This window comes from Anarrhichthys ocellatus, unplaced genomic scaffold, assembly GCF_004355925.1.
Source record: "Anarrhichthys ocellatus isolate YVR2014 unplaced genomic scaffold, GSC_Weel_1.0 scaffold62, whole genome shotgun sequence".
Taxonomy (NCBI): domain Eukaryota; kingdom Metazoa; phylum Chordata; class Actinopteri; order Perciformes; family Anarhichadidae; genus Anarrhichthys; species Anarrhichthys ocellatus.
This window is the reverse complement of record NW_022280092.1, coordinates 1,472,006-1,488,121: the sequence shown is the minus strand read 5'-3', so window position 1 is coordinate 1,488,121 and position 16,116 is coordinate 1,472,006. Positions and strand designations below refer to the sequence as shown.

General features: G+C 41.9%; 3 protein-coding genes across 7 annotated transcripts in view; all 3 read left to right on the top strand.

Moving 5' to 3' along the window:
* LOC116397016 (ATPase family AAA domain-containing protein 5-like) overlaps positions 1 to 668 on the top strand; it is a 10,397-nt gene extending 9,729 nt beyond the window's left edge. Inside the window, exon 8 of the mRNA XM_031872108.1 lies at positions 508 to 668. Within this exon, the coding sequence (XP_031727968.1) occupies positions 508 to 668 (161 nt within the window). The remainder of the gene's footprint in view (positions 1 to 507) is intronic.
* On the top strand, positions 489 to 4,385 carry adap2 (ArfGAP with dual PH domains 2). 3 transcript variants are annotated; one of them, XM_031872200.1, is made up of 10 exons: positions 489 to 632; positions 754 to 845; positions 1,074 to 1,162; positions 1,396 to 1,508; positions 2,127 to 2,276; positions 2,387 to 2,470; positions 2,683 to 2,745; positions 3,025 to 3,102; positions 3,202 to 3,430; positions 3,951 to 4,385. In XM_031872200.1, the coding sequence occupies exons 2-10, from the start codon at positions 757 to 759 to the stop codon at positions 3,977 to 3,979; spliced, it is 924 nt and encodes a 307-aa protein (XP_031728060.1). In that variant the 5' UTR covers positions 489 to 632; positions 754 to 756; the 3' UTR covers positions 3,980 to 4,385. The 3 variants fall into 3 exon arrangements, with proteins under 3 accessions (XP_031728060.1, XP_031728059.1, XP_031728058.1); XM_031872199.1 differs by having other exon boundaries at positions 3,202 to 4,385; XM_031872198.1 differs by having other exon boundaries at positions 549 to 632; positions 3,028 to 3,102; positions 3,202 to 4,385.
* A 751-nt stretch (positions 4,386 to 5,136) lies between these two features.
* On the top strand, positions 5,137 to 15,683 carry rhot1a (ras homolog family member T1a). 3 transcript variants are annotated; one of them, XM_031872246.1, is made up of 21 exons: positions 5,137 to 5,516; positions 6,379 to 6,437; positions 6,618 to 6,699; positions 6,976 to 7,019; positions 7,100 to 7,153; positions 7,299 to 7,351; positions 7,897 to 8,005; positions 8,671 to 8,772; positions 9,135 to 9,233; positions 9,352 to 9,460; positions 9,600 to 9,720; positions 10,041 to 10,125; positions 10,254 to 10,399; positions 10,568 to 10,668; positions 10,826 to 10,956; positions 11,185 to 11,268; positions 11,375 to 11,497; positions 11,577 to 11,779; positions 12,776 to 12,898; positions 13,796 to 13,885; positions 14,706 to 15,679. In XM_031872246.1, exons 1-21 carry the CDS (start codon positions 5,480 to 5,482, stop codon positions 14,770 to 14,772), a joined length of 2,022 nt encoding a protein of 673 aa, XP_031728106.1. In that variant the 5' UTR covers positions 5,137 to 5,479; the 3' UTR covers positions 14,773 to 15,679. The 3 variants fall into 3 exon arrangements, with proteins under 3 accessions (XP_031728106.1, XP_031728105.1, XP_031728104.1); XM_031872245.1 differs by lacking the exon at positions 13,796 to 13,885 and having other exon boundaries at positions 14,706 to 15,678; XM_031872244.1 differs by lacking the exon at positions 12,776 to 12,898 and having other exon boundaries at positions 13,796 to 15,683.
* The last annotated feature ends 433 nt before the right edge of the window (positions 15,684 to 16,116 follow it).

The following is a 16,116-nucleotide window of genomic DNA, read 5'->3' as shown; positions in this document are numbered from 1 at the left end:
AATCAGAAAGTGGCCAACACCCTGCAAATAATCAGACTTTTTGGATTCTATTTTTATCATAACAGTTTTGTTATTGTTGACACTGTTATGAAGCTTATCAGTCAGATGAGATGAATGTGATTGTACTTTTGTGAATACAAGCCAGGCAGGTTTAACAACCAGGGAAAGCTGCAAGTTCTCTGCAGTGGTAGTTAGATTTTCTAAACTTTTGAACAGGAATACACACTTTAATGCACAACATCAACTAGTATAATAAAAGCCTAAAGGGTCCTTGTGTTCAAAATAGTGGTTCAAAGTTATAGTGTGCTCTTGTGTTTATCCCTAAATAGATTTTTATTTATTCAAAGACGAGACCTATCGCAGAACACGTACATTTCCAGCATAGGAATACAGTGTACATGGCCCATAGAGTGAGAGGAGCAGAGGGGGGTGTTTGGGGCCCCCAATCAGGACATTCTGGCACTGCAAAGTGTTTAATCTAAGTCCCACTTCTTCTGCACACCCCAGATCCAGAGTGGGCATCCTACAAGCTGGGTGTTTTTGTGTGTCTGAACTGCTCCGGCATCCATCGCAGCCTGTACAGCCGGGTCAAATCCATAAAGCTGGACTTCTGGGAGGATGAACTGGTGGAGGTATGGTCCCCACTTCTGTTATCATTGCTATGGTAATAATAACGTTATTCAGTTCAGAGGGACAAACTGTCTGTGTCTGTGTGTAATCTTCACACGTGTCTTTTTTTTGGGATCTGGGAAGTTCATGAAGTCCAATGGCAATGCCAGCGCCAGAGCGCTGTATGAGAAAGCTGTTCCAGTGTACTACTATCGGCCCCAGGAAAATGACTGTGCGTAAGTAACTTTCCAGAATGATGACATTCTTTAGAAAACCGCCTGTGTGCTAAACATGTGTGCTGACGGAGCAATGCCACCATAAATAGAGAGAAGTGCAACCACTGACTGTAGAAGTGAAATATGGATGAATATCTGCTGCTCGATCAAAGCTTAATGGATCATGTTCTTGTGGTGATACTGCAGCTCATGTTCACGAGTTTCTGCGTTTTTGCCTTTGAACCGCAGAGTCTTAAGAGACCAGTGGATTCGAGCGAAATATGAAAGGAAGGAATTCACAGGAGAAACCAAGTATCCACCAATTTCATACACCACAGGTGATGTTCTCACTGTTTTCTGACACACGTGTCTTACTGTAGAACACCAATCATCATCGTCTGTTGGCATAAAGCTGATGTGGTTCCTCATACACATGCAGAACTGTGCAAGAAAAACCTGTTGTTTGCATAACAAAACCGCCAGGAAGTGAAAGCTGGCCAGACTGTCACGCTTTGCACAATGTTGCAACGGAGCGGTGACTCAATTTAATTTTTCCTGGATCTGACACCAGGTTTCTACGAGGGGTTGCTGTGGAAGAAGGGGAAAGAGAACTCCCAGTTTCTGAAGAGGAAGTTTGTACTATCAGAGCGAGAATTCACCCTGACCTACTACAACAAGGAAAATGTGAGTTCCTAGCAGCTCAGACACAATTGAACTACGCGTTGTAGGTCTGCCAGGTGGCCGTGAGCTGATCCCAGTCTGATCATGAGGATCTTTCCAGGGATGTGCTGCCCGTGTGGTATTTAGTTGCAAAAGCATAAAAAATACAAGAAGCAATACACTGCGAAGCACATAGGTGCTTTGAGATAAATGCTAACGTCAGCATGCAAACATGCTCACAATGACAATGGTTATTTTTTAGAAAGTATAATGTTTACCATGTTCTCCAACTCGGTTTTGTGTGCTAACACACTAATATTTACTAATACCAAGTATCAGATCATAAACCAGTATTGGACAAACCTGCTGGTGGCACTAGAGGGAAGGTCAGGGGATCACTGAAGTTATTACATTTCATCCTCTGGGGACCATGAATGTCTCCACCGAATTTCATGGCAATCCATCGAATAGTTTTTGAGTAATTTCAGTGGAGACCAAAGTGGTGGACTGACCGACCGACATTGCCATCTCTAACCACGCTGCTATCATGGCTTAAATGAGTGCACAAGCAGCTGCATGTTAATTGTATCCAGTTGTTGCGTCCTTTCTACAAACTCTGATGTGCTATGTGTTGTGATCCAGGAGTCCAAAGGCCCAAAAGCTGTAATCTCCATCAAGGACCTAAACACCACCTTTCAACCAGAGAAGATTGGTCATCCTCACGGGCTGCAGATCACCTACCAAGACGACAATCACACCAGGAACCTCTATGTTTATCACGAGAGTCCTGAGGTGGGACTGCATGATCATCCAAAGTATAAATAACATTAACCAGCAAGTCTTATACTGATTGTCATACTATAGGGCTGTGGAGAAGCTCAGGGTCTCTTCTTCTACTCTAGGAAATAGTGACGTGGTTCAACGCCATTCGTGCCGCTCGCTATGCGTACCTGAAGACAGCGTACCCGACTGGAAGCGACGAAGAAGTGAGCATCAAACCTTCTCAAAACCAAAAAAACAGACAAAATGTTGATGCACTTTAAAATGCACTCTAAATATTTTTAGAAAAATGGCAGTTTATTGAGTGTAAACGTTCACTTTCAGCAGAGTCAACAGCAGTAAGAACGGAAACTTGCCTCTTTTTTTGCTTTTATGTTTATGAGCCTAACACTCGTGTACCTTTACACCTCTTTGTCAGCTGGTACCGAAGATAACAAGAAACTACCTCAAAGAGGGATACATGGAAAAGACGGGGCCATTGGTAAGTTAGTAAAGAAGAAAAAGTGAAACATCTTTTTCACACAGTTTTTATATGATTTAATTTTTTATTATTTGTGCCGCTACCAGCAGAGTTAGAGTTGTTTGTCACAGTAGTAGAAGTACAATTGATTGTGTGTTTCGGTTCCTCTTACATATTCAAACACCCTTGATTTACATTTTGGTAAGAAGACATTGGTGTGAAAGAAGAAGTTAGGGGATATAAATGTTTCAATTTAACTGTCATTTGTCATGTGAGGCATTAAATGTGTTTTTTTAACAGCAGAAGGAGTCGTTCAAAAGGAGGTGGTTTATTCTGGACTCTCAAAACAGGAAGTTGTTGTACTTCAAAGGCCAGCTGGTGAGGACTTCTCATTCTATTCTCGATGCTGTGTGGATGTTTGTCAAGCACTGTAACCACCATTATGTTTGAAATGTGTTTTCATGCTTGTGAACGTAGGATGCGGAGGAGTTGGGGGTCATTTTCATCGGCACAGAGAGCAAGGGTTACTCTGTGAAGGAGTGCGTCCCAAAGCACGCCCGGGGAAACAAGTGGAAGTGTGGCGTTACCGTCGAAACGCCCCAGCGACAGTTTCTCTTCATGTGCGAGGAGGAGAGGGAACAGAGAGAGTGGCTGGACGCCCTCAGACAGGTCCTCTCCAGGCCCATGGCACCGCAGGATTATACCAGTAAGCAAGGCTGGTCAACAAACACCTCAACAATGTACAGGAGACCCGGATATGTAAATTATTCACATGACGTAATAGTCATTCCTGTCATGTGAAAGCTTAAACTTTTTGCATTTTGTGTCTGTAATGGAGTGTGAGAGGATGGATGGATGCATGTTAACATAGCATAGGAACAGACAGGGTAACACCAAAATAGTAGGATTCATCCTCTGGGGACCAGGAATGTCTGTATGAAACTGTATGGCAATACATCCAATAATTGTTGAGATATTTCTGTTTGGACCAAAGTGGTGGACAGACCAACGAGCAGACTAACATTTGCACGCATGCTACTAGTTTGCCTAATGAAAACAGCAGTGTTACTCAGTTATCTTGGTTCCCGGCTTCAGATTTTTCTCCGCAAAGTTAGTCCAAACAAAGCACCTGTACTCACTTATTTGTGAGAAAGTTTGTTATTTTCAACCGTTGCATTATGCATCCGTATGACCACCGCTATAATACTCCTTGTTTCTCATTCCAGTTGAAGCCAACATTAAGTATAAAAGATGAACAACAGAGAGGTGTGCCAACAGGATGATGGGGAGAAGACTATTGCTGCACAACGGATGAACATCTGCTGTCACAGCACTCTTATCAGAACTCTCATCTTTGTGTTGTGGTGATACATCTAGACTCTGTGCCACAGTATGGATTTGAGACTTTCATCCACTCACGTTAACTGACACCTGAACTGATGCTCAATCTCAGACTTCAGAAAATACTCTGTCATTGTGTAAAATCCACTCTTATGACCAAACGTAGACATATAAGATCAACACTGTTATATTGTAAGAGAAGATTATGCTGGTTAAATATCATGCTATTTTTATGATGTTTCTTACTTTTTTACATTTTGAGTTACGCAATTAATACGCATTTAATTTAACATTTTGAACTTGTTTCATGAAATCATGCAGAAAAATAAACAGCCTTTTCTAAATAAAATGTGTGGATTAGTTAATATATACTATCTATTTTTATCTATTATAATATATGGAATATATTGTAATAAAAGACGGTATACCATCTTTTATGGTTTCGTCTTTTTAGCAAACATGACTTAAGCAACACTTTTATTGCAAATGGAACTTGAGAAACCATGAGTATGTTACAAAAGGGCCTTTAGCTTTAGTGCAACCATGTGTTCATTATTATTATTACCATAATTGTGAGCTGCTCAGTGAATCCACATAAGATTGCGACTTTAGCTGATGGATGTAAATTTTAAAATGTAGTCATCTCACCACCTCTGAGTATTTTGCGTTCCTCTTTTTGATCTTGAATAGTATGTTTGTAATGTATAATAATCAGATTCGTTATGGCCAAACTTTTAACCGGACATGCAAAGACAGAAAATGTAAAATTAAACAAACTATAAATATTCCAAAACAAACAAGGTGCTGTCCATAAATTGAAAACCCAAATGATAATAACATCAAAAGAAATAAAGTTTTTTCTATTGTCATTTATTAACTAATTAATTATTTTATTGTAGGTTATTTCCACTTCACTAATGTCACAGATAAGAATATCCCGGCATTTTGACTAAATATGTAATAAGAATATACTCAATATAAATCCTTCTCTTTGGCGCCAGAGAGCAGCATAACGCGTTTTTAAAAGTCTAGTTGAAGTTTGTCCTGTATGACTCGCTGTAGTTGCCGGTGTGTTGGAGGTCGGGTTTTGCCCATGAAACGTCTACTGCGAAATGCTATGCAAGCGCCGAAAAGAGTGTGATTAACATGCAATTACAGAGACATGTGCTTCACGCTACTGTTTAAATGACATTACTCCTCAGCTGATTGGTCACAAGTTGAGAAGAAGCGCGTGGTGAACTCGGAGGAGCTCCTAAAACTGTCCGTCCGTTTTGTCCTACAAAGGCGCGGAGGGGTTTGACAGCGGCAGCACTTCAGTGCGCAGGCCTGAGGTTAGGTGACCTGCTGGAGGAGGAGTACGGCTGTCTAAGGACTACATGAAACAATAAAGACTGTCTTTAAAAAAGCTAAAAACATGAGGAAGGACGTGAGGATACTACTTGTAGGGGAACGTAAGTAGCAGGTGTCTTTAAATCCCGAAGCCGTTGAATGCTTCATTAGCTAGCTAACATGCTAATGGTGGAGCTAGAAGCTACAGTTAGCAGATGCACCTAGCGACTGTTTCCATGTGTTGATACTCAACACATTGCTTAATCATAACGAGACATGATATTAGGAAGAGGCTGCCAGAAAACTGTAGTTTGAATAGTACGACATGGCAGCTGCCCCATGTGTGCATGTCCACATATGAAAAGCATTGTGAAGGTGGTGTTTACTGCAAACCTTGGTTAGACTGTACCTGAATACCTGATATGAACTCTGTAACAGAAAAAAGACCAGGAAAAAATAAGATTATAGATCATAAAGTTGCTGATAAATGTCCTGTTAATCAACTAATTGTTCCAGCTATAGTTGGCACAGAGATGCGCTGCATATTAACACAGAATTATGGGTAAATATTATGTAATTACAATATCTTGACTTTCCCAGGACCCTGGAGTGAGGGCAGAATTAACCTGTTTCACCTGGTCTGTTTGCTCTCTTTGAAGCATGCATATGTGTTGTCAGTACTATTTATATATTTCACTCATGGCTGTGCAGGTTGGCCTACGCTGCCACATTAGGGGAGTTGGTACTGACTGTTCCTGAGAGAGTTACAGCCAAAACTCAGCTCTTAACTCTCTTTAGCTTCCGTTAACTCACTTTAGCTTCCGTTAACTCTCTTGAGCTGCTCTTATCTGTGCCCGGTCACTTAAGGTATTACCCAGACCATTCAATAGAAATTGTAGCGAGGTCACATGTCAATGACCCAGTGTCAGTGAAAGACGTGTGTGATGTCAGATTGTAATAAAATCTTTTTTTTTGCCCGTACAGCCAAGGTGGGGAAGACTTCGCTGATAATGTCTCTGGTCAGCGAGGAGTTTCCCGATGAGGTACGTATCAACGGGCAATCAGATGATGGATACGCTGGAAATCATCCCGGCAGCTGATACATTTTTAGATTTGTCTGAAATTAGAATCTACAGAGTAAAAATATGAAAATACAGGACTTTATGTAATATTTCTTGAGGCTTGCTTGTCAGATGTTTCGATCATTGTCCTCTGTCTTCCAGGTTCCTCGTCGAGCTGAGGAGATCACCATCCCAGCCGATGTCACCCCAGAGAGGGTACCCACACACATAGTGGACTACTCGGGTACGCCCTCCCTCTACTAAACACACACACACATTAAACATACACTTACTACGATTTGTGCTCTTAGCTGCCGATTGGAACCATTTGTATTCAAAAACATTTCAACCTAAATTCTTCAGACCTGTTTTATTGTTGGAAACAGAAACACAATTCAATTTGAATCATGTTTAGATACGATTGCTAATGCTAACACCACTTATATACCTTTTAATCAGAGGATGGTTTTAATCAAATTGAATTTGGACTGTACTGATGTGCCTTTTTGACACATTTTAGAGGCCGAACAGTCAGACGAGCAGCTGTACCAAGAAATATCAAAGGTTGGTTTCCCTTAATTCTCACTCATCTGTGCTTGTCGTGTCTGTAGCTCATGTATTAATATTGGTATTTGTCTTGACAGGCAAACGTTATCTGCATAGTTTACTCGGTCAACAACAAGAAGTCCATTGAAAAGGTGAGCATGGTTTCTCTCTGCGCTCAGACAGTTAATCAAATACATAACTGCAGTACGTCGTCATCTTTATCTGAGGAAATTAATTTGTGTTTTTGATGAACGTTTGTGCGGCTCCGGTGTTTGAATTTGTGCTTTACTCCACTAGGTGACAAGCCACTGGATTCCACTCATCAATGACAGAACGGACAAGGATAGCAGGTGTGTGTTCATGTCATTTTGATCGATGTGTGCTTACTGTGGGTCACGTCAGCTAGATGGTGCTGCATCTGCAAGGTTGATACCAGAGATGGCTAGAGATGCGTTTAAGATCATTCAAAAGAGGCCGTTACATTGTTAAACTGACGCTGACTGAACTTCATGCCAAACTATGTGACATATAGAACAATTAATCCTGTTTTTGCCATTGCTAGTTATTGTAAACTACATGAATGAATATATATTTGTTGATAAGATGTCATCAAGCTGATAAAAGCTAATCGTTCATCATCAAATGTCTTGTTTTGTTCAACCAACAGTCCAAAACGTAAAGATATTCAGTTTAAAACCTGAAAAAAAACAGCAAATCACTCTGAAGATCCTGCAACTAGAGGGTTCTTGTCATTTTTGTCTAAAATATTGCTAAAACGATGAATCTATTATCAAAATATAGCTGCCTATTATTTTTCTGTCGCTCAGCTAACTGGTGAAGTGACTGACCGCTGTAGCTCTATAATGCAGTGATGAACAGGCTTTTTTTTCTTCAGGGTACCATTGATCCTGGTTGGGAACAAGTCTGACCTGGTGGAACACAGCAGCATGGAGACCATCCTGCCAATCATGAATCAATACCAGGACATCGAGACCTGCGTAGAGGTGAGAGATCAATACAAACATGCCTATAGAAACCTGTTGGATCCATTTAGACAGGGCTGTTTGGAGGTTCCACTCCGTTACATGTCAAAGAAAGTACTTTGGTGAAGCACTCGAGAGCATGAAATATGAAATCTAATACGAGCAGTGGCTGGCTGCTCTCCAGCTCCTGACTGCACTTCTACTCTGAGTCATTAATAGATTTATGCTCCGAGGCCACGGCCTGCTGACTGATGAACTGTGAGTGTGTCGAGAGGCCTGGCTGTCACGGAGGAAGCCGCTCGCTGCGTTACTGTTTTCAAATTTTCCCTCTCGTCACACGAGACGGCTCAGTCGTGTCGTCCTCGGCTGGATTAGTTACAAGGTTAGAAAGAGGATGTGAGAGCTGGACACGTGACATGTGGACCAATGTTTTACTGCTGGCTCACTGTTCCACCAGGTTGTGTCCTGCTTCTCTGAGTTACTTTCATCTCTGTCTCTCTTCATCAGCGACAAAAGAAGTATTCAAATATATGTCGAGAATATAAGTGAATAATAGAAATAAGGAATGAGAAATATAAGAAATACGTGCATCAAACGCATACAATATACAACCACGGTGTAAATAAGTTTTCACACACACACTCACACACACACACACTCACATGTGCTTTATTTTCTTTCCTCAGTGCTCTGCCAAAAACCTGAAGAACATCTCTGAGCTCTTCTACTACGCCCAGAAGGCTGTTCTCCACCCGACCGGACCCCTGTACTGCCCGGAGGAGAAGGAGGTGAGATCTGTGCAGTAGACGTTGCAGATGTGTAAAATGGTCACTGTTGAAGTCACGATGCACCGATCCGATATGTTTTTAAATAGTGTCTTTGTCATGCCATTTTAATGTAAACCTTATAATATGAGCCTGCTACCCAACTCACAGAAACCCCTGGTCTCACACTACCTTTACATCAGAATAAACTCCACTCCATGAGGGATACAGATATTATATTTGGGGGGGGGGAAAGAGAGCACAGGTATCAGATTTGGTTTTGGAGTCATATCCAGAGAGAAAAAGTATGATTGTTGCATCCCTAAAGTAAAGCTTAATGTTGTTCATGCAACCGCCTCAGTGATAATGTTTCCTCTGTGTTACAGTTGAAGCCTTCTTGCATAAAGTCTTTAACTAGAATCTTCAAAGTGTCTGACCTGGACAACGACGGCATCCTTAATGACAACGAGCTCAACTTCTTCCAGGTAATGTTTTCACGACTACATAAGATTTAGTCACTTGGCAGGTGTTAACATACCTGAAACCTGAAACAAACATTCTTAAGGTGCACGTCAATGTCTCTCTTGTTGTGTTTGTCCACAGAGAACATGTTTCAACACCCCGCTGGCGCCGCAGGCCTTAGAGGATGTAAAGAATGTGGTCAGGAGGAACATGACGGACGGAGTCACAGACAACGGACTTTCACTTAAAGGTCAGACACCCTCCCGTTTCCTCTCCTCTGTCCTCCACATCATTACTTATCGTTCTTTCTTCTCTGCTTATCTCTTTAATCCCTTTTAGTTTATGAAAATGACCCTGTCCTCTCTCCTCTCATTGGCTCTTTGTTGTAGGCTTCCTGTTCCTGCACACTCTGTTCATACAGCGAGGCCGACACGAGACCACCTGGACGGTGCTGCGGAGGTTTGGCTACGACGATGACCTGGAGCTCACACAGGAGTACCTGTTCCCCATGTAAGTGCAGACTGAAAGGTTATGTGTTTTTATTGCTATGTACGAGGTACAGTGGAGACGGGAAAGAGGTAGCTTTTACTTTCTGATGATTTCACAGTGTTGATGATACGAGGGTTTATTATGATGAGTTGTTCCTCATTTTGATATCGCAGATCATTTCCTCCTCTCGACTGAATTGTTGTTGTTGACTGATGTGACTCGCAGTGCTTCAGGCAGATTGTTTCCATCTTTGTCGCCATTGAAAGCAGAATCCGAGTCCCTCAGTCGAGGCTCCGGAGCTCTCTGTTAACTGATCGTTTCTGTCCGTCCCTGTGTCACAGGGTAAAGATCACCCCAGACTGCACCACAGAGCTCAACCACAACGCTTACCTCTTCCTCCAGAGTGTCTTTGACAAACACGACAAAGTGAGTGGTTGAAGATTTAGAAATGGAAATGGTGCCACTTTTCTGCAAAATGAGTTAAAAGAAATTCTGTTTTTAATGCATTGTACCATTTGTGAGTCAACATATTTGCCCTTGCTGCTGTGATCCAGGACAGGGATTGTGCGCTGTCGCCTGAGGAGGTGAAGGACTTGTTCAAAGTGTTTCCCTACATGCCCTGGGGTCCGGATGTCAACCACACGGTCGGCACTAACGAACAGGGCTGGATCACATACCAGGGATACCTCTCCCAGTGGACGTGAGTGTGGCACACATCTATTAATACACACACACACACTCACACACGTCTACTGCAGACACAACCTGGAAACAGTCACAATACTGGAGGACATGCATGATTATGTGGAAAACACAGATCATTTTTCCAAAGTCTCATGCTGACTCATCATGTTTTTTTCTGTGGTAGGTTAACAACATATTTAGATGTACAGCGCAGTTTGGAGTACTTGGGTTATCTTGGCTACTCTATCATCTATGAACAGGAGTCCCAAGCTGCTGCCATCACAGGTAAGAGGTCCTAATTATATTCAACTCTATTTTCTATTTAAGTTTTTCTTTTCGTTAAAAGTTTAATACAAAAGAAATGCATGGATTTTACGGCACGTGGCCGTTGATCAGGTTTATTCTTGCTTGTGAAAAACATGCATTCCCTGTTTTTTTCCAGTGACGCGTAACAAGCGCATCGACCTGCAGAAGAAACAGACCCAGCGCAGCGTCTTCCGCTGCAACGTCCTGGGCGACCGAGGCAGCGGGAAGAGCGGCTTCCTCCAAGCTTTCCTGGGCAAGAACCTGGAGGTCAGTGGAGATCATGGCCGTAAAACCCTCCGTTTTGATTGTAGCAGGACGGCCCAAAGTAAAACAAACAAAATGCAATGTCGATGTGAGCACTTTGTTAAGCTGCTTGTAATTTAGTCAACTTCTGGAGTTGGAGCAAACAAACCGGGGTCGAAGGGGAACATCTTCTAAACATGTAAATAGTGTTGATCAGTGTCGGTTATTGACCTCGTTTGTTGTGCACCACAGGGACAGAGGCGGATTAGAGAAGACCACAAGTCCCTCTACGCCATCAGCACGACCTATGTTTACGGTCAGGAGAAGTACCTGCTGGTAAGAACCATTTACTGTTACATCATCTGGGCGTTTTACACTGCAAAATATTAATCCCTCCTTCTAACTCCGTCTCTCCCGCTCTGTCTCGTCCTCACACGTCCAGCTCCATGAGGTGATGCCAGACTTTGACTTCCTGTCAGAGGCGGACCTAGCCTGTGATGTGGTCTGCCTGGTGTACGACATCAACAACCCACGCTCTTTTGAATACTGCGCCAAAGTGTACAAGGTATGTATGCTCATCAGAGGCACCGAGGCTTTAAGGTCCTGCTACATACGGTCTAACATTCGTCGGTTGTGTTTGGCAGCAATACTTCATCGATAGCAAGACGCCATGCATGGTGATCGCCGCCAAGTCTGACCTGCATGAAGTAGGGCAGCACTACAGTCTCTCACCGCACGAGTTCTGCCGCAAACACAAGCTCCACCCACCCCAGCCGTTCACATGCAGCATGACCGACGCACCCAGCAAAGACATCTACACAAGACTCACCACCATGGCCATGTACCCGTGAGTATTGAACTTCTTTGTGGTCTCCTGTAGTTAACCCTTCACACCTCTGTGAGTGAACCTTATCCACCATGCACACCCGGACCTGTGTGTGCGTCTAATCCACTTTAAAGCCACTATATGTTTTCCATAGTGTATAATTGTAGTGTATGTATTTGGGAGCGAGTCCTCTTCACGAGGTCCACCATGTTGCAGCGCCATGTTTTATGCAGTAGCCCAGAATGGACAAACCAAACACACTTCACGTTTTTGCGTTACCTGAAGGCCACCGTAGTTCTGTGACACGCTTGGAAAGGGGAGGGGTCAGCAGAGGGGCGTTCAGTTGGTTGCAATCTGCGAAGTCGCCACTAGATGTCACTAAATCCTACACACTGCTCCTTTTAAGCTGTCAACCCAGCACAGGACATCAATCCTGAGGCGCTCTTTTAATATAAAATTTAGGTACGCATCACTTCTTGTAGAAAATAATTTACACATTTAGCATTATTAATGACCAGGACTACAGACATTCATGATACACATACATCATACCAACCTTTATGAAATAATTCATATGACGATAAAGAGCCAGTTTCACAAAGATCAAACTAATAGTCACAGTTTGCAGTGAAGACTTCTTTTAATCTTCAAAAGAAATTCATCAAACCACTCGGCTTCCAAAACAAAACAGCTGACGACGTCTTTACCCTTAAGAATTGATTTAGTTGTTTTGTGACTGATGCCTCCCTTTGTGGTTTTCCTCTCCTTGTTTACTCACCTTTAGGTTTAGACTTTGACAGTTCATCATTATAGATATTTCTGTGTCAATGATTTAGTTTAATTTGTCTCTGAGACGAGGAAGTGAAGGTAAATGGCAGCAGTGCAGGTTTCAGCTCAGAGATGTAATATGAGTGTGGATCTGGCCTCCTCTTCCTCCCTCTCCTCTCTGTGTGTTGTTTGGTTCATGTTGTCTTTCTGTGCTGGTGAAAACACGCATTTTTGTGTGTCTTTCCGCAGCCACGCCCGTCTCCGCTGCATGTGCGCCTCCAACAGGTGCACATATTGCCTGTGTCAGAACCTCCTCAAGTTGGAGCTGCTGCGCAGTATTAAGGCCCAACTCCGCAGGGTCATGTTCAACAGGTTCATATGTAGAATAAGCTCTAGTGTTTTAACATAGACTCATTCCTCCTCCTTTTTACCCAAGCTCTCCAACACCGGTGATGGTGACAGCTCCTCTCTCCTTCAGTGCTCTCCTGTGGTCAGGGTTACACTGCATATCCACTTCAGGACACAAGGGACAATAAAATGTGAATGAACGCGACGGTAGCGATATCCTGTTGTTCAGGATAAATAGTACGGATTTCCATTTGTGAATAATTATAATACTAATGTGATTGCTTTTGGAGAAATTCTCCTTTTGCTTCGCTGTGTTGCCACATAGCCATCATTCGTAGGGTTTCTCTCATTTGTTCAGCTGTACCTCAGCAAGGTGATGCTTGTTGACGGTGATATTTGGTATAAACTCAGTTCTTTTATATATCTATAATCTATCCACGGTAACTCCTACCTGGCTGAGTAAAGTCAAGAGTCAGTCCTACTGTAAGAACTGTTGTGTTTTTAGCAACAGAGTTATTTTTGGGGTAGGGAAAAAAATGATCACACTGGTTTGATATTACCCAACCACCGGACTGGATCAGTGTACCAAAGTTCACCACTAGGTGTCGCACTTGACACAAGGTATTTAAAATTTCTTTTAACTTAAATATCATTTAGTACGATATGTTCTTTGTGCTCCTGTATATTGATGAACAGCCAATCACTGTCGACACAGTGAGAAGGTTCACTGATCAACACGACGTTGTAGCTCTCGCTGCTTCTCTGAGCGTCATTTTTGGGAGGAACCCTCGATAGATACGAAATGCTTTACAGCAAAATGAAAAGTGAGCTCAGATTTCAGTCGTTCTTTTTTTTTTTTTTTTTTTTTGTCGTGTGCATAAGTCCCGTGGGTCACGTGAGGTGTTTTGGTCTCTGCCGCAGCTCCAGCCAGCCCCCCTGCTCTCTGTACGCTGTGACACAGCGAGGTGTGACCGCGCTAACATGCAGCCTGCTAGCCAGGGAGGTGACTGTGTGTGTGGGTCGTGCATGGTGTTATTTACTTGTGCAGTGCAAATTAACTGCTAATACTAACCCCACATACAAAACACAAATGTGTTGTAAACTTAAAAAACATTTTTACTTCATTCAGAGGAATAAATAGAAGTAGATATCTCTGGATAGTTCTGAGTATATTTATATTTGTAAATTATGTTATTATGACTGTTATGAAGCATTTGAAAATTAAAAAAAAGTACGTCAAAAAAAATTAGGGTGTGAATTTTGACAATTAAGTTTGAGCTATGAGCACTTTTTTTAAGAGTTGTTCGCTCCTTCCTGTCCTGCAGTGGATATGCAAACTTTAAATCTTGACTAACGGACACATTATTTGCTCAGAGAATGAGAGAAACCAGCCGTTCTCTTTAGTTTGTGCTGAAAACGTCATCGATGTCTGCATGTTTGATATCCGATTTATTTTGAATCACATAAAAGTATTAAAATTCTTAATTGTCTTCATGGCACCAGCCTTATCAAAGAGTGCTTGACTGATTGTCTATGGTGTTTTCAGTCTCCCTTCGTCTTCACTTCCATTCCTAATAGTGAAGTCTACACCTACAGGAGACTTTTATTTTGAAAAGCACCGTTGTTTTTGTACATCTATTATAATACAAACCGCTGTCCACTTGTTCTCCTTTGGGTTGAGACTTCGTAAATGTAACAGGCTGATGTTTAAAATCAAAATGTGTTTCTTTGATGTTTAATTGGATTGTATTGCACCAATCACCAGTCATTTCATCCTGTTTTTCCCTATCTTGTATTTCCTGTCTTTGTGTTTTTTCCTTCGAGTCTATAGGTGTTCAAATGCATGTGTTTGGCTTCCCCTCTTCCTCTTCCTCTTGCACGTGTTCACCTGCTGCTAATCTGTTTGCCGTTGTGTTGGCTCATCTGTTCTCTGCCTCTCTGCATAACCACAGGCATGCCTCGGTGCTGAGCGGGGAACGGGTCACTCATCATCTCTTTGTCTTCATGCTGTGTTTTTAACCTCTGTGGGTTGTTGGCACTATTAATAGCATGACATTTAACGAGCCAGCCGTGGCAGCGCAAGGGCCCGACACACCACATTGAACGCCCAACGTGTTTTCTGAAGAGTGGGTTGATTGACTGGAAGTCGTCTTGCATTGAAATCTTCATCGGTCACAGAAGCTACAAAAGTGAATTGTGTCAGGAAACTAGTGATTTATTTTGGTTTGCTCTATAATTTGTTACCAATCAAAAAGTGACGTATATGACGATACAATGACCGTAAAATATGTAAGAGAAAGCAGAAAAGAACTGATTAACTGAATGAAGAGAAACTGGAAATATATTCCGTAAAGAAACTCACAATTACATATTCTGAAATTTAATTTACTCGAGATTCATGGCTCCACATTTTCAGCCTGGCTGCCATGTGGTGTGTACAGTCTGAAGTGTGTGTGTGTGTGTGTGTGTGTGTGTGTGTGTGTGTTTGACCAGGTATGCAGTTATGGTTGTTCTTGTGCTTTAATGGTTTGGGTGGAGGTCTGAGCTCCTGACTCTTCAGGATTGGTAGAGCTGAGTGATATGAATGAGATCACTCCATATTATTACGTTGCTAACGTACACTATGGTTGGTTTACTATTGATACTTGTGAAATTTCATCTGCCTAGAAGGATATAATTCGGCCAAGTAACTGAATCTCATTCAACCAAAGTCTCAATGATGTTTAGTCTCCGAGCACAATATCAGTTTATTATTATTATTATTATTATTATTATTATTATTCCAGCTCTACGGTTGATAAACAAATTAAATATTAGTATTTTTTTCACATTTTTGTCCAGAATGTGATGACATTTTAAAATTGTAAAACAAGAAAATGTGAATAATTTTTTACTAATATTAATGAAGATGTACTGCAGTACAAGCATTTATAGATCATCTATATAAATAGTGTCACATGGCAGTGTCAATATTGGAGCTAATCGGTTACTCAAACGACAGATAAATACTCTCTTAATAAATGTGAATATTTGCTGGTCTGTCAGGATAATAAACGTAATATATTTGGTGTTAAATCATTGGTCAGACAAAATGACACATTAGAAGACGTCTCCTCAGGCTAAACAGATTATTCACTAATGAAAATATTATATTAAAGTATCACCCAGCTCTACCTAGTGTGTGTGTGTGTGTGTGTGTGTGTGTGTGTGTGTGTGTGTGTGTGTGTGTGTGTGTGTGTGTG